This window comes from Erythranthe guttata, chromosome 6 (assembly GCF_056151865.1).
Source record: "Erythranthe guttata isolate IM_541 chromosome 6, IM_541, whole genome shotgun sequence".
Classification (NCBI taxonomy): Eukaryota; Viridiplantae; Streptophyta; class Magnoliopsida; order Lamiales; family Phrymaceae; genus Erythranthe; species Erythranthe guttata.
The window spans coordinates 4,726,982-4,744,178 of record NC_142538.1 but is presented as its reverse complement, the minus strand read 5'-3'; the positions used below and the strand labels follow the sequence as shown (position 1 = coordinate 4,744,178).

The 17,197-nt window shown below is 35.1% G+C and overlaps 3 protein-coding genes and 1 pseudogene across 4 annotated transcripts; all 4 read right to left on the bottom strand.

The window, feature by feature from the left end:
- Positions 1-912: 912 nt before the first annotated feature.
- Positions 913-3,035, bottom strand: LOC105977999 (AAA-ATPase At2g46620 pseudogene; annotated as a pseudogene). The gene has a single exon (XR_016031746.1). The product of XR_016031746.1 is annotated as an AAA-ATPase At2g46620 pseudogene (transcript).
- A 2,414-nt stretch (positions 3,036-5,449) lies between these two features.
- On the bottom strand, positions 5,450-8,950 carry LOC105978037 (uncharacterized). Its single transcript, XM_013003448.2, has 5 exons — positions 8,625-8,950; positions 7,422-7,722; positions 6,857-7,015; positions 6,424-6,719; positions 5,450-5,990 (listed from the first exon to the last, which is right to left on the bottom strand). Exons 1-5 carry the CDS (start codon positions 8,814-8,816, stop codon positions 5,892-5,894), a joined length of 1,047 nt encoding a protein of 348 aa, XP_012858902.2. The 5' UTR covers positions 8,817-8,950; the 3' UTR covers positions 5,450-5,891.
- A 1,011-nt stretch (positions 8,951-9,961) lies between these two features.
- Positions 9,962-13,090, bottom strand: LOC148769936 (glucan endo-1,3-beta-D-glucosidase-like). Its single transcript, XM_088818854.1, has 6 exons — positions 13,084-13,090; positions 11,876-12,468; positions 10,697-10,795; positions 10,235-10,322; positions 10,072-10,175; positions 9,962-9,988 (listed from the first exon to the last, which is right to left on the bottom strand). Exons 1-6 carry the CDS (start codon positions 13,088-13,090, stop codon positions 9,962-9,964), a joined length of 918 nt encoding a protein of 305 aa, XP_088674980.1.
- LOC105977928 (uncharacterized) lies at positions 12,968-16,313 on the bottom strand. The gene is made up of 5 exons (XM_013003327.2): positions 15,992-16,313; positions 15,152-15,452; positions 14,352-14,510; positions 13,935-14,230; positions 12,968-13,430 (listed from the first exon to the last, which is right to left on the bottom strand). Exons 1-5 carry the CDS (start codon positions 16,190-16,192, stop codon positions 13,227-13,229), a joined length of 1,161 nt encoding a protein of 386 aa, XP_012858781.2. The 5' UTR covers positions 16,193-16,313; the 3' UTR covers positions 12,968-13,226.
- Positions 16,314-17,197: the final 884 nt, after the last annotated feature.

Here is a 17,197-nt window from a genome sequence, read left to right as displayed (position 1 = left end):
GGTCGTACTTGTTGAGCTTGACTTGTTCGATGTGGCTTATAATTATAGTACAGTTTGTTGGATATTGTATTATAGTAAAATTTGTCCAGTGCAATTTACACATTTCGTGTTTATATTATTTACAGGGACTATTGCACGAGAATGAAGTTTATTCGTATAAATCTAGAGCTGTTAATTCTAATGTTAAAAAATGTAAATAAATAATAAGTTATAAAACATTATTTATTTTTCTTTTCAGAAAATAACTATCTATTGGATGGTTCAAAAGCACTCTAAAAGGCATCCTCCTTTGTACCAAGTAGAACCATTGCCATTGGGCCCAAAATTCATCAACTTAGTATACTATATAAATGTAGTAAGTTGAATATTATTATTATGATTTTTGTTTTAGTGAGAAATTCAAATCCTGTAATAAATTGGGAAAATAGTGAAGAGACAGTTTTAAGTAGGCGAAAGTTTCCGGCCAACCATTATAAAATTTAAATTTAATGTTATAGTGACTATAGTCTATACGGCTATACCTATATATTAATTAAAATAGGAATTAAGTACATGAAAATTAATTTTTTAGATGCGTGTTGGCCTTAATTTAATTTTCTCACTATAGCTAGATGTCCTTTGATACAATTGAAATGTACATCACAACATATTCTAAACTAGTCAATATAATACTCCTTAATTTTGGTGTGGAAGTTTAGCAAACAGTCGCGCAATTTGTACGTAGTCAAGTTCTCTTTAACAACGACGAATAAACTCCGAAGAATTATTATTCATTTTTCTAGAATATGTATATTTAATATAATACTAAGTATTGATTGATATAGGTTATTTCATTATTATAAGTCAAATAATAGATATTTCTTTCTAATTTGTTTAATTTCATAAGCGAAATTCTGATTAAAAAACCCAAAATAAATCTCCCAAAAATTGACAATGTGCTATATATATTCATACAAAATTATATCTACAAACTGTTTTCCAAGGTAATGTGCTAAGGTAATATTTACAAGTCAAAATAATAAACTCAAGAAAACCAAAAAGCAAACGTGTGGGTAAATAGAATCATATGTATAAGTAAAAATGAAACAAATAAACGAGGGATTTTTTGGAGCAACCGATTCGACTCAGTTATCATGCCCCATGAACCGAACCCGAATTCTCCGGGTCGACGTCGAATTTATCCAACGAAGCTTTTCTACTACTCCTCGCCCTCAAGAGTCCATACAAATTCTTGATCTCCTTCATGGGATGAATACCACTTTGCCCTTCCTTCGCGTGCTCCTCCGTTTCGTCCGTATACCGACCCGACCCGGACCCGCTCAGCCTCCGCCCGATCCGACCCGCGAGGTTGCCCTGCAGCGCGGTGATCACGGTTTTGAGAGCCCGGCTCGGCGAGCCCCGGTTCGATATCATGATCTCGCAAATCTCGGCCGGGCTCAACGTCGCTCCGGTTTGGAAAATCTCCTCCACCTGGTGGAATAACTTGTGGTCTTTTAACCCTAAGTGACTGCCGGCCAAACTCTTAAACGCGGTAAAATCGCAGAGAGGGAAATTGATGTGGACGTCGATTCTGCCGGGGCGTATGACGCACGCGCCGATGTTTTCCTTACTGCTCGCGGTGAAGACCATCACCCTCTCTTCGCCGCAGCAGGAGAATATTCCGTCCATGAAGTTGAGGATTCCGGATAGACTCAGCGCAGCCGCCGCCGTCGATTTCTTCTCGTCGAGATAACGGTCCAGATCTTCGACAACTAGTATCGACTTTTTCGTCGTTTGGAGGAGAAGGTACTTCAAATCGGCGTCGTTTTGGACTTTGTGCAGATTGACTTCGTAAATATCGTAGCTCAGAAACTTCGCCATTGCAGCTACGAATGTGGATTTACCCGTACCGGCGGATCCGTACAGAAGGTAGCTCCTCTTCCAAACACGGCCTAATCGGTGGTAGTACTGCCTGGACTTCAAAAAATTCTCCAAATCGGATTTAATTCTCGTTTTCAGATCCGCGTCCATTACGATTGTATCCATGGTCGCCGGATGCGTGAACGAGGTCGATCTCCACCGTCCATCTCCCCGGAGTCCGTTCTCCACGTTGACGAACAATCTCACCTCCTTCCGCTTCTGCTCAATTTCGTCAAACGCCTGGTGAATACTCTGCAAGTAAGGCACCAAAATCCTGCGTTTGTCGTTCTTCCTGATCTTCAACACAAGCGATTTCTCACCGCCGCCGTCGCTCCGGCAGTTTTCGATCTTCCAATAAACTCTGGCGCCGAGGAATTGATCGGCGATTGTTTGATTCTCGTCGAGAATCAGATTGATTTCGGTAGACTTCGTGCCGGAGAAGAGGTTGGCGAAATCGGAATCTTCGACGCACGGCAGAGAATTGAGGTACGCGTAAACCTTCCTGTACAGTTGATTCTCCTGCATGTTGTCGTTGAATTTCGGTACTCTGTAGAACTGGTAAACGTAGCATTTTTCCTCCACGAAACGCCAGCTTTTCTTCAAGGAATGGATTAAGCTTGTTTTCGACAAAATTCTGAAAACTACAACCAGAAAAACCACTGAGAAAATCAGTAGAGCGAGATTCGCCAGAAACATGGTGAATTTCTTCTAGGTTGTAATCAGTGAACAATTGAAAGCAAAATTAAAAAAATCAATTAATTGAAGAGATTTGAGAAGCAAGGGAATCGGAGGTGGGGAATCATCTGCATTAAAGCTGAAATTAATGATGATTATTGATTAAAGCTCTCCCCCGATGAGAATATATTTTATTTTATTTTATTTAATTTGGGGTAAAGTTTTGAAGAGGGAATGTTGAAAGGGCCTCTATTTAAATGTTTTTTTTTTTGGGGTTAGGAAAAGAATTAAATAGCCGGCATACGGCAATTTCTGTGTTTGTGCTTTAATTAGTCAAAATATGTATTTAATTTAGGTGTGGGTGTGTGTGAATTTTCTTATGCACATATAGCTGCTTTTGTCTGACTGGGCTTCTTATTGTGTGCTTGACGTGATGAACATTAATTTGTTGGAATAATTAGTCAAATTCATTGACATTTATTTAGATATTTACACCTAGATGATTTTCGGCTCTTGATATGGTGAAATATATTCCGAATAAAACACACATACATATGGGTGGATGTAAGATTATTTACATACGGTTAAAAATCACCTAATGTATTTCGACGAGTGTACGGTGTCATAAACCAAAAAGGTAAATTTGTATCACTATTTTGTTGCAACGAGAATAAAGATTTTCGGATAAAAAAAAAAAGATTCACTACCTTTTGGGTTTAATTTATTTATTGATCGGGATTTACGCGGATTTCCAGTAGGATTAGGATAGGTCAAGAATCTATATTATATATGTAATTGATGATTATGGGTATTGTTGCATTATTATTATTATTATTTTTATATTTTATTTTATTGTTGGTTTTCTTGATTAAGTCAATAAAGCATTAGGTGATGAGGTTTCATGTTTCAACTTGGAATATTAGTTTAATTGTGCTTGTCTTCTTTTATGAGTCACGGGCCTAACACCTTATATTGTTTATGGACCAATTTCCATTTGCTAAAAAAAAAAAGTTAAAACTTGTACCTTCTTTAATTGTTTTTTGAATTAAAAAATTAAAGACGCCTAAATCAACGGTTTAAAAATAATTTAGTTTCTGTTTTATTTAAAAATCGTGAGGAAAATTTGTCTTTTCTTATGCTGTATTTTAATCTGATATTATTAAGTCACGATTTTATGTACAATATTACAAATGCATGCTCAATGTATAATTTGTGTAAATACTAGTTAAATGAATAGAACAAAATTTACTAGCCAAGCTTTCTATAACAAATGTGGGACACCATCATATAATTCGATCAAAAAGTTAAAGGTAAATAGTAGCAGTTACAGTGCTCCCATCTTTAATAATTTGAGGGCAACGTGACAATGATTTTTGGTATGGTACATCTGACAATGATTTTTAGGTGTTTTTAGCCTCCCACAGGAAATTTCTATACCACCATTACACCTAAAATTATAGAGATTTAGTTTTAGCCTCCCACTGTGGTCAACCCCATATCACCAAATACTCAAATCCTATTTTTCCATCAAATTTTTTGGTGAAGGAATTTTCATCTCCCACCGGTCCACCATTTTCCTATTTTTTTTCCACCAAATCCTATTTTTCCTACCAAATATAGAGGTGAAAATAGGATTTGGCGTAATTAACACCATTTTATTAAGTACCATATAAAATGACGATTTTAACTAATTGCACCCGATTACCAACTTATTAGCATATTTATCGTAAATAAATTGGTATTAATTATTAAATTAGTTTTTAAAATATAAATACATTTGTTATTATTAACAAAACATTAATTTTAATAATATAAATATGCTTATTTTTAATTAATTTGTATATTTTGTTGGTATCAATGTTTATTAGTTCATTTCTTTACTTAACTAATACGCTAATTGCTATTAATAAAATATAATAAGCAACAATAGAGTGATTAACGAAACACACTTCAATTGATGAAATACAGGACGAGACATTTAAATTGAAATACATAGCTCATAAAATAACAAACAACATAACATGATAACAAAACATGATAAACAATAACACAAATTATATAAATTTAAATCATCATAAACTGCTTATTTAAATTCTCATGTCGTACTTAATATATGATTTATGCAATAATTTATGAGATTATTGTTTATATATGATTTTATTATATTTAAAATATTTGAGTTCATGTTATTTCATGTTTAGACAATTTTTTAAAATTGATAACATAATTTTTAAATTATATAGTTAAAAAAATTTATTACTTAACATATTGGATCTATAATTAATATTTATGAAATAAAATATTATAAAATTACGATTAACATTATATTTATAGTTTTGGGGCGTATGTGGTGAAATGTCATGGGAGATCAAACCAAATCCCATTTCCTATAAGTGGTGAAATGGTGAAATATTATTATTTTAATATTTGGTCTAAATTTTGGTGAAACCCATTGGAGACCAAAAACACCATTTTTCCAGCATAAATGGTGGAGGAGTAAAATGGTGTACTACCGGTGGGAGATGAACCCATTTTTTCACCACCATAAATGGGATTTGGTGAAAAAATGGTGAGACCGGTCAGAGATGCTCTTACAAGTGCAATTCCTATTATTATTAATTATTAATTATTATTAATTTAAAAAAAAAAAAAGATAAAGGCTTTACATCGTCAGATAGTTAAAAGGTTCTGTCATTATGAGCTCAAGCAGAGCAAAGTATGTGTGAACTTTTAACACAATGATTAATCAGGTTAATTAAATAGGGGGCAATAAGGAAATACAAATAAATAAATAATTTAAATAACAAAATGTATGTATAAACTAGTTAAAAGGATAATTATTTTGGGGGGCCATAGCCCCCTAAGCAAAGTAAGATTAAGTAGCAAAACCTGTCCATTATTTATAAAAAGCATTTTTAGAAGAAGAACTAAGAGAGTGGTTTTCTTACCTGCAGGTACACTAATCCATCACTGATCTGAATATTAACATGAGATGATTGAATATTAACAAGCAAGATTTAAAGCGGACATTTTAACAGTGAAGAAGTTTAATTTGTCGAAAAACATGCTCGAGTGAGTCAACAATCTCATCGATTTTCGATACCTATAGTATGTACCCCAAGTATATTGAATTAGTAGTCACCGCGACGAGCACTAATCTGTTACGCTTGCTTTCATTGTAAAAGCAATCAGCGTACCGTAAGAATTAAGCGACAGTGCATGAAAATTAAAGGATCGTGCACTGAAGTTTTCAAAAAGAGAGCTTATGTGAAACTCGAACTCGTATGTATATTATATATGTATAGGTCTTTTTAGTGTCATTTGGTTCGTTTGCTGTATTCAATTGCAGCCGCACTTGTCTTAGTGGTTGTAGCAAAGACTGTCGCCAAATCTGAGTGTGACAATGGCCTTAGTTCCTGAAACAAAAAATGCAACTATGCATGATAGTGATTAATACGATGCATTCATTATATTATCTGCGAGCAACAAGATACATCTGGATTAATCATGCTACAAACGATCGAATTTAGTCAATCACGTAAAACATGGTTTTGCAGAGATAAATATCAACTAAAGAAAATTACTAGGATCATATCTCCCCTTGCAATAGAGTGGTTATCAAAAGTTTTATATCGTAGAGAATGTCGTAGGCCCATAACCCCAGTTGTTAGTTGGACCGAAAAAAAAATCATATAGCATTTATACTGAAGTTGCAAGGTCAACCAGTACGATATTCATTCATCAAATAGTGTTTAAAATGGTTTCGACAAATAAATAGGGTATAATTTGTGCAGAAATACGGAGCACAGATTATTAATGCTGAAGGCAAGAGTAGGATAGAGTAGTGACCTGAGATGGTTTTCCATTTTTCTCATCCTCGAGTAAGTCCCGAAGTGGTAAATACGCAGCTTTTTTGCAGAGCTCAAGAATATCCGAACCAGAGTAACCATCACACAAACCACATATGTAATCATAGTCAATGCCATCTTCAACTTTCTCACCATTTAATATCACCTTCAATATCGCAACCCTCGCCTTCAAATCAGGCATCCCAATCTCAAATGCTCGAGGAAGTCGTCGCAGGATTGCTTCATCAAGTTCTGAGGGGCGATTAGTAGCAGCAAGTACCATAACACGAGCATTCTCTGAATGAAAATAAAAAAAATATGTATCATGTCTTAACAAAAAAAGGCATTTTCAGGTATAATTATCAAACGAACTTGAACACAGTGGAGTCGGCACAAATGCCAAGTTCCTCCAGAGAGATCAATGGAAAACCTACTGTTTGTGTTGAAACCATCCCACAGAGACAAAAACTCAGTCTTCATCATAGAAATTACGTAGTGGTCCGAAGATTTGCGCTGGCCCAAAAAGCTATCCACTTCATCGATGAAGATAATAGCTGGCTGTAGTTTGTGAGCCAAGGTGAACACCGCAGCCACTGCATATCATACAAGAAATGTGATAATTTAAAAAAAAAATCCCCTACACTCAAATCTTGTAGGTAATTTTGAATCACATGATTAACGAAGTTTGAATCCACGCGAGTTTAACAAATTTAGTAGAACAAGATCTGCAACTTTTGAATTTGAAATAACACATTAAATTAAATTCGCAACAATACCAAATGAATTACGTCGCACTGCAGTCAATATCTACAATAAAACTATAAATGCCACCTATCCTTATAATACAAATGAAAATATTACTCTCATCAGTAAATGAAGTTCAAGTGATTTCACCGGCATGGACACACTTGAGCGAACTGAAAACACAATTCCGATAAATCAGTTATTCATGAGCACGAACCGAATGACACAACAGTGATAAAAGTATGCATAAAATACCTAGTTTCTCAGCATCACCGAACCATTTAGCCATCAAATTCGATATTCTGAGATTGAAGAATACAGCTCCAGATTCTTTCGCAATCGCTTTAGCAAGCATGGTCTTGCCAGTTCCAGGCGGTCCATACAGCAAAACACCCCTCTGCGGACCAAGAAGCTTCCCCTGAGAAAACAGCTCCGGCCTTCGCAACGGAAGAATCACGAGCTCGTACAGTTCTTGTTTGAACCCATCCAGTCCTCCAATGGAGTCAAAGTCAACATCGATCTTGTCTGGATTGACCACATCACACGCTACAACATCCTATAAAGCATTTATTATTATTGAAACTTAAAAACATTAAGCTCGTTTTCCGAAGGTAGTCGACAACATTAGCACCAACTCGCCAAATCAAATTAAATCCTACCAAAAGTGATGTAGCTAAACAGGCAAAATCCAAATGCAAGGTTTTCCAACATTAGCACCAGGGTAATTCAATTTCCCCAAACCATTAACAAAATCAGAAGACTCCCCCAAGTCAAACTAAACCCTACCAAAAGTGATATAGCTAAAAATAGGCAAAAATTCACCAACAATCAATTGTTCTTTCAACACTATATTACTTCCATTACTCTAGTCAAACTGCACCGAAAACAATAAATTAATATATATATATATATATATATATATATATATATATATATATATATATATATATATATATATATATATATATATATATATATATATATATATATATATATATATTCCGACGAAAGCTGGCCGCTAACTTCCAGATTTACACTAAAATTTTGAAAAAAAAAAACAGAGGCAGAGCAATGCAACCAAAAGAGGAGAACAAAAATAAAATAAAATAAACAAATCAAAATGCGAGAGGTTTTCGAACATCAACGTAATTCAATTTCCCCAAATCATTAACAAATCAGTAGACTCCACCAAGTCAGACTAAACCCTACCAAAAGTGATCGGTACAGCTAAAATAGGCAAAAATCCACCAACAATCAATTGCAATTTTTTAATCAACACTTACACTGCGTTGCTTCCATTACTCAAGTCAAACTACACCGACAACAATAAACAAAACATAAATTCCGACGGAAACATGCCCCTACTAACTTCCAGATTTAAACTAAAAAATTCGAAAAACAGAGCAATTGCAGCCAAAAAAAATTTTAAAAATTAAAAGGAAAACGAAAATCGAAGACCTCATAACAATTAGTCTGGACGAGAGGTCGGCCTAAACGCTTCGCGATTGCCTTCCTCCTTTCTACGCCGGCTTTGGCGGCTTTGCGGTTGGGATCGAGACGCTTCAGCAACATGCTCCCGCCGAAATAGCTCACGGCGGCCGCCGCTGCGCAGAGAAGCAGCTCCTGTAAGCATTCCGCATTTGTTCTCATTTTTCCCTCTTTTGGAGGTTTGGGGATTGTGATTTGGGAAAGGAGGGAAAACAAAAATCAGGAGAGAGAAAGCTTGGAAGGCACGAAATTGTGAGATGAAGAATGTACTGGAGTACTGGCTTATTTTTTGTTTTAGAAAGTATGCTGAATTTGCAAATTGGTTTTATTTATTTATTTTTTGCAAATAACAATTATTTTAAGTGTTACTATATTAAAAAATATAAATAATATTGGTGTAATGTGCATAATTGAAAGCATGTCTTCAGAATCATGCAACGGCATTATTAGAGTATATATATATATATATATATATATATATATATATATATATATATATATATATATATATATATATATATATATATATATATATATATATATGTATATATATATATATGTATAGACACACACACACACACACACGATTTAAGAGGTTATTTTACGAAGGATAAATGTGTAACAATACGAGTTTTGAATTCCCATATTAACACTTTTTAGATCAAACTAGTCGTACAAAACTTACGAAGTTCTACAAGAGGAGGTTTATGGGTGTACATTTTTGGTTGCGGGATCTTTTGTAACAAAATAAAATAACAAAACACTTGTTGCATGGATAATTGACTAATTGGTGGGATTTGTAAGGTGGTGTATGCAAATAAGAAAAAAATAGGAAACTAGAAGTTGGTGATTATGAGTTAAGGTAATAACAAGTACTTATTTGAAAATGGGTCTTTGCAAATTTCATGAAAAAATAATTTCCAACAACTTACTTTAAGAAAAGTTTGTAAGTTGGTGCTTTTTATATTTTAGCATAAAACAGCTTATTTTAAGAGAAGTATGAGCAAAAACTTGGAATACAAACACTTCAAAAGTGATTGTGAGCCCATAATCACTTTTTTAAAAACTTTTTGCAAACACCATCATAATATTGAAGATAAATATGGTCAAAGTGATACTTAGTACGACGAAAGTTGGAATGTAAAAATTTGTTCCAAAACCGGAATATTTTTTTTGACCGAAATCGCCCCTGGTTACAAGACAGTAAATGAAAAGTAAGGATAAAGAGAGTGTACGTTTCAAAAGTGTCATTTGATTTTCTTGCTGTATTGAGTAGTTAGTGGTTTCAGCAATCGTCTTCTCCAAATCTAACTGTGACACAATGGTCTTAGCCCCTTAAACAAAAAATAAAAAAATTAATTAATAATAAATATGATGCCTTTTTTTTTTTTAATTTGCAGGAGAGAGAGTTACTGACCTTATCAGATGGTTTTCCAGCTTTCTCATCATCGAGTAAGTCCCGAATCGGTAAATATGCAGCTTTTTTCCGGAGCTCGAGAATATCCGAACCAGAGTAACCGACTAACCGTCACACAAACCACATATATAATCGTGGTCAATGCCGTGGTCAACTTTCTCACCCTTTAATATCACCTTCAATATTGCAACCCTCGCCTTCAAATCAGGCATCCCGATTTCAAACGACTGAGGTGAAGTTCCAATATTTTTCTAAAAAATTCATGCATGTAATCCATGTAATACAAATATTTGTAAATTTACATTAAAAAAAATCTTCTAATTGTTTTCTAACCATAGAAATATTTAAATAATTCTAATAAATAAAAACGTAAATAAATGTTATTAAAAAGTGATGTGATCCCAATCACATCAAGTAATAAACGATTTTAAAGGTTTTCGATTCAGATTTTTAAATTGGTCCAGATCAGATATGAGAGGCTTCAACCACAAAGATATCAATCTTGGATTGTTCTAATTGGTGCAATCACATATTTTAAGGCTTTGGAAGGTCCAAGATTTACACAATAAAACATGCACACGTTTTTAAGAGTTTGGAGGGCTCTTGATCCTCCAATGATACGAACCACGCCAACACCGTGACGAGACCCGGTATCAATACTTCGGATTTCAAATCCTGGACCGTCCAAAGAAGGATTCAATGGGGTGGAACCTCGACCCATTGCCTATAAAGAGGCAAGAACCTTGGTATGCGAAGACGTCACAATCAATTGCGGAAGATTGATTGATAAGTTAGGGGCGAACGCCACGGAGAACAACTCCGATAAGTTCATTTAAAAACAATGGTTCTTGAAGAACCGAAGAGACACACTCTTATTCAAAATGATTTCAATACATTGTTGTGTGTTTTTATTCATACAAGACGATCCCTTTATATAGGTTTCAATGCTATCTAATCTACGGAAAGAAACTAAGAACAAGGAATTATTATCTACCTAATCAAATCAGCCACAAATCAGCCAATCTAATTAACATTTATTGAATCTAAATTAAGAAAGCTTAAAATCATGGTCTTGATCCTCCAATGCTGATATGCACTAATCAAGAGCCCTCCAAACTCTTAAAAACGTGTGCATGCTTTATTGTGTAAATCTTGGACCTTCCAAAGGCTTAAAATATGTGATTGCACCAATTAGAACAATCCAAGATTGATATCTTTGTGGTTGAAGCCTCTCATATCTGATCTGGACCAATTTAAAAATCTGAATCGAAAACCTTTAAAATCTTTAAAATCGTTTATTGCTTGATGTGATTGGGATCACATCAAAAAGCTTTTACATTCATTAAATTACGTTTAATATAAGCTTGAAAACAACTATGGATGAATGCAAGTTCAAATTTTCATATATCACCGAAGTGTTTTTGTCATTTAATATTAGTTGTATAAAATAAATGTTACTAAGTACGTCAAGTAATAAAATTAATAATAAATATTTAAATTACTTATTTTTAAAAGCAATTTAAGTTAGAGTAAAAAGCAGTTTACCCCCTAAACAAATGTCAATTTTGCACTTTGCCCCCCAAACAAAAAAAATTTGCACGTTCTTACCTAAACTTCGGTTTTTTTTTGCACGGTGCCTCAAAATTGGAATTTTCCGACCATTTTGACCGGAATCTTACACACGTGCTTTTCACGTGAGTTTTAAAGGGGCAAAAGAGTCTATTCACTTACATTCTTAGTAAATTAAAAAAAAAAAAAAAAAAAAAATAAAATAAAAGTAAAAGAAAAAGAAGAAGGAGAAGACTGTTGGAAGATGGAGGGGGTGTGCCAGCATTAGCAAATCACCCCAACCTTTCTCCTCCCATTTGTACTCCAAAGAGAAGGGCTTCGTGAAAACGGCGTCGCCTCCCACAGGGTAGCACGAGCTGAATCGGTCGAGTACGGAATCGAATTTGGGGTCGGAATTAGGCAACGCTGCAATTCTGATCACTCCGGAGAACACACTGGAGGTAATATTTTTTGTGTCGTGGGTGAAATTTACCGGCGAGGAGGCGTAGAGAAGCCATGTCTGGTTGTTATTAAGCTTGATTGTGTACTTTGTGCACGAGCTGTTTGGGGTTAATTCAATAACGGCGTGAACAGTTGAGATCGAGAGGGAAACGGAATTAATCACGCTGCAGGTTAAGAAGGGGTTGCCTCTGACGAGGAAGAATTTGAGATTGCCGGAGGGGAAGTCTAGAGTCACACCTAGGTCACTGAACGACGATACGACGTGGTTTGCGTTTGGATTAGGGTTATTCGAATTTGAAATTGTGAGATCGGAGATGAAGGATTGGTAAATGAAGGCGGGGCTTTTGAACTGCGATGGGTAGCAGAGTATGGGTGGATGTACTCCGGCTGATCGCCATTATTGAGGACGAAGTTCTTCTTCTTCTTTTTCATTCTTTTTTTTTTTTTTTTTTTTTTTTATTTATGAAGAATGTAAGTGAATAGACTATTTTGCCCCTTTAAAACTCACGTGAAAAGCACGTGCGTAAGATTCCGGTCAAAATGGCCGGAATATTCCAATTTTGAGGCACCGTGCAACAAAAACCGAAGTTTAGGTAATAACGTGCAAATTTTTTTTGTTTGGGGGGCAAAGTGCAAAACGGCCATTTGTTTAGGGGGCAAACTGCTTTTTACTCTTTAAGTTACTTATTCAATCCGGTTTTATTCGGGTTCAGCTGTTAGATTTATCGTGCTCGACAGCGTGCCTCAAACGCAGCCACAATAGACTTCAATAAAATTGGCCCAAACCATCGAATTTTGGGTAGGCTCAACTCAATTGCCGGTCCTAAAGAATACGAATGTCTTCCATGCAATACATGTAATACTGACGGGGAAGGAAGAAAAGGGATAAACCAGAAACCAGCTCAATTAATATTATGTAATTAATGTAAACAATCAAAATATCAAACTGGGAACAAAATAAATTGTACAAAAAAGATGCTGGTCACAGCAAGTCAACAATACCATTCATACTCTAACAAAGACTTCTTCTAGCCAAAAATATTATAAATAAAAATAAATCTGTTATGCTTCACCACGTGTAGATAGCTATATATATAAATAGCCTAACGCAAAATTATATGATAATATATATATATATATGGAAATTAAGGGTCACGTGGTTCAGGCTGAAGGTTCACGAGCTTAGATAATAACTCGGCAAGTGTAATTGTGACGTGAGAACCGTCAGAATCTTCCCCTTGCCTTTGCCAACTTGAACTCAATCTGCTGTATTCATTTGCAGCTACGTTCGTCTTTTTTGTTGTGGCTATTACTCTCTCCAAATCCGCCTGTGACAATGGTCTCGGCTCCTGATATTTAAAAAAAAAAAATTATTTAACGATAACGGATAAACGTTAATATTATCTCTAGTTCGTACATCTTGAACATTTTCTGTGGATAAATGATATAAGAAGTTATAAGTTGATGCACAATTTTGCAAATTATGGTTAAGAATTAATCTTTATAAGCGAAATATTTGCCAGCTATATTATGCAGAAAATGCTCCACTTAAAAGAAAATATATATATATATATATATATATATATATATATATATATATATATATATATATATATATATATATATATATATATATATATCGAATAGCATCCTAGGGGTTACTATGTTAATATGTAAGATATTGATTCATCGAATGGGAGGACTAATGCATCTTACAACTTAGATCCTGTATGCTTAAACGAGTTTCGACAACATGGTTTGTACGTTGTAGCGCAGATATGAATATCAAATATTACCATTGAAGGCAATTAAACTGCAATAATGATGCGAAAAAAAAGTAAAATAATAATTACCGGAGAAGGCTTTCCAAGCTTCTCATCATCAAGCAAGTCCCGAATTGGAAGGTATGCTGCTTTTTTGCAGAGCTCGAGAATATCCGAACCAGTATAACCATCACATAGAGCAGCAACGCGATCATAATCGATGCCATCTTCGACTTTCTCATCTTTTAATACCACCTTCAATATTGCAACCCTGTCCTTACGGTTAGGCATCCCAATTTCAAATGCCTGAGGAAGTCGCCGAAGAATTGCTTCATCGAGCTCTGATGGACGATTAGTAGCAGCTAGTACCATCACTCGAGCATCATCTGATTGATAAAATTCATGCCACAAAAAGGTCTTTTAGATATAATAATGAAACACATTTTTAAACATTAAAAACAAATTAAAGAATTCCTACAGAGATATCAATAGAAAAAGCAAGCTTACGATCTGTGGTGAAACCATCCCACAAAGACATAAACTCAGTTTTCATGTTTGTTAGTGCCTCGTGGTCTGTAGATTTCCGCTGGCCCAAGAAGCTATCCACTTCATCGATAAAGATTATAGCTGGCTGGAGTTTCTGGGCCAAGGTGAACACAGCAGACACTGCATATTAATGTAAAACGGAAGAAATATTATTAAAAAAAAAATGGGATATTGAAAAGTACTGGTTCAAATCTTACAGGCACAAAGTACTGGCTGGGGATAGACGTGAAGCGTACGTTACAGATTATAACATAAAAAAGTAAAATGGCCCAGCGATTAAACAAAGGAAGAGGCATCACAATGTTTCCACCACTTTCCATATTAAAATTAGATTAAGTCTTCTAGAAGTACAGGTGACGTCATTAACTAAATATGGCGTCATTAGCTAAATATGAAAGAATGGGGAAAAGATGAAAACTCAAATCTACAAGTGTCCTAAAACAATCTTAATAACAGGAAAGATTTGACATAATCTGACAAAAGGAGCAGCAATTTCTATTGACATGGAATTAAAACCTAAATTTTTGAATCTGAAACAACATAAATTAGTCAATTCATATAGCAGCAGAGAATAGCATACTAGCACTCTCATGATCTCATCGGTTAACGAAGTTCAAGTAATTGCATGGATAGCAGACTTGCGCCAACTGTATACATAATTCCAAGGGTTTCGACACTTGTATGATTCAAGACCACCACTCTTATCGGTTAACGAAGTTCAATAAAGTGCATGGAATAGCTGACTTATCAAGTACGTGTACCTAGTTTTTGAGCATCGCCAAACCACTTGCTCATTAAATTTGCCACTCTAACATTAATGAAAACAGCACCCGACTCTTTTGCAATTGCTTTGGCAAGCATTGTCTTCCCAGTGCCCGGCGGTCCATACAACAAAACACCCTTCTGCGGACCAAGAAGCTTCCCGCGAGAGAATAGCTCGGGTCGTTGCAGCGGAAGAATAACCAACTCGTACAGTGCTTCCTTAATACCATCCAATCCTCCAATGGTATCGAATCTCACATCTATGTGGTCGGGATTGACTACATCACAAGCCACAATATCCTAACAAAAAAAAAATGAAACCAAAAGAAAAATAAGCACAACATACGCACCTAAAAATATCCAGCACTTAGAAAAATCACAAACTTTCACCATTTTTTACAGTTAGAATAAGATTTCTCGTACTTCATTCGTCGCTAACAAGATCCAAACACACGGTAAATTTTAGCTCTTGGGTAAAAAAGGTTCAATTCTACATGAACTACAAACAACTGAATTTGAGGCGATATTACATTACTCGGTGTGATTTCTATACCTTAAATTACCACCTATCTATTTCAAATGTCGGCATCAATGCGGAACTGTTAACGAAAGTCAACAAAACGAAAACATTCGACATTACTCCACAATGTTCCCGGTTCAATATTCTACTCATTTACTTCCAAGTAAAACAAATTGAAATAGCCATCAATCAAACTAACTTGTTTAAACATTATCCAAAATTTCCCTTATTCAATTCGAACCAAATTATGAAATTACAGTAAATCGGAAATAAAAAGCGGTAATTAAAAAAAAAAAAAGAAAAGGGAGAAAAGGAAAACCTCATAAGAATTGGTTTGAACGAGAGGTCGGCCTAAGCGTTTGGCGATTTCCTTCTTGTGCTCTAGGGCTTTTTTGGCGGCGTCGCGGTTAGGGTCGAGTTGCTTCAGACCCACGAACATTACCAAACAACTCAGGGCGGCGCTCGCCGCGTACAGAATCAGCTCCTGCACTAATTTCGTCTCTCCCGAACCGCTTCTCATTTTTTTTTTCGATTAATTAATTTTTGGGGATTGATTTATGGTTTACTTTTTTGCAGAGATTTTTGGATAATTTTGGCTGTTTCGGAGGTGTTTTGAAGATTTGGGAATTTTAAAAGGGGAAAACTTGAAGAGGCACATATTTCAGGTTTTTACGGATGTACCCTTTTGATTTGACGGCAGTATTTGACGGCGGGTAACGGCATTTTCATTTGTTAGTTTATTGGACTCTTTATGGGGTTGTTTGGACATGGGTTATTATTAGACGAAGTTAACGGCCCAAATAAATTATGACCTGGCCCAAATACTACTATAATATAATTGATTATAGGGTAAATTACAACCACCCCCTTGAGGTAGTAGGGTCAAAATACGAAAATCCCCCTCTTGTTTGGGTAATTACAACCACCCCACTCAACTATAAATCTTCTTACATGTCCACCCTTGCGGTTTCAAATTTAGTGGAATCTTCGAGATTATATGAAATATTATCACTTTTGTACCCGTTCTATCCCATTCGAACTCTACATTTTGAAGCAAGATGATCATAAGATGTGGTTTTTTGCTTGTATATATCAGATTGTGGTGCATCATAAACTATATTTTTACGCAAAATGAGTACAAGCTAGAGCCATACTACGAAATCTAGATGATTATGTTGAGTTTGACACCATAAGGGTGGAGGTGTAAGAAAAAATCATAGTTGATGGGTAGATGTAATTATCCATACAAGAGAGGGATTTTCGTAAATTGACCATACCTCAGGGGTGGTTGTAATTTACCCTAGATTATAATATAGTGTAAATAGCACTTTAACCGTTACAAGATTTTGCAGATAAACCCCTTGTGCTCGTAATATCAGAAAATAACCCCCTTGTGGTTAGTGGGATAGCTTATGTTAGTTAATCTGTCAATCTTAACTGCGTGTGTCAAATTTTAAGGGGGTCATCTACAAAAAATGAAAGCACAAGAGTCATCTGCAAAAAAAAAAAAAAAAAAAAAATACTT

Bases quoted from the DNA above. Each gene is read 5' to 3' on its own strand.
- LOC105977928 (XM_013003327.2), bottom strand. From the start codon at position 16,192: ATGAGAAGCGGTTCGGGAGAGACGAAATTAGTGCAGGAGCTGATTCTG. The intron at 15,453-15,991 runs GTTTTCCTTTTC...TTTTTTTGTTAG, and splicing joins TTCAAACCAATTCTTATGAG to GATATTGTGGCTTGTGATGT. The intron at 14,231-14,351 runs GTAAGCTTGCTT...TTTATCAATCAG, and splicing joins GGATGGTTTCACCACAGATC to ATGATGCTCGAGTGATGGTA.
- LOC148769936 (XM_088818854.1), bottom strand. The intron at 10,796-11,875 runs GTCTTCTCCTTC...GCCTCTTTATAG, and splicing joins ACCCCCTCCATCTTCCAACA to GCAATGGGTCGAGGTTCCAC. The intron at 9,989-10,071 runs GTCAGTAACTCT...TTTTTGTTTAAG, and splicing joins CTGGAAAACCATCTGATAAG to GGGCTAAGACCATTGTGTCA.
- LOC105978037 (XM_013003448.2), bottom strand. From the start codon at position 8,816: ATGAGAACAAATGCGGAATGCTTACAGGAGCTGCTTCTCTGCGCAGCG. The intron at 7,723-8,624 runs GTCTTCGATTTT...AATGCTTTATAG, and splicing joins TCCAGACTAATTGTTATGAG to GATGTTGTAGCGTGTGATGT. The intron at 6,720-6,856 runs GTAGGTTTTCCA...ATTTTCATTCAG, and splicing joins GGATGGTTTCAACACAAACA to AGAATGCTCGTGTTATGGTA.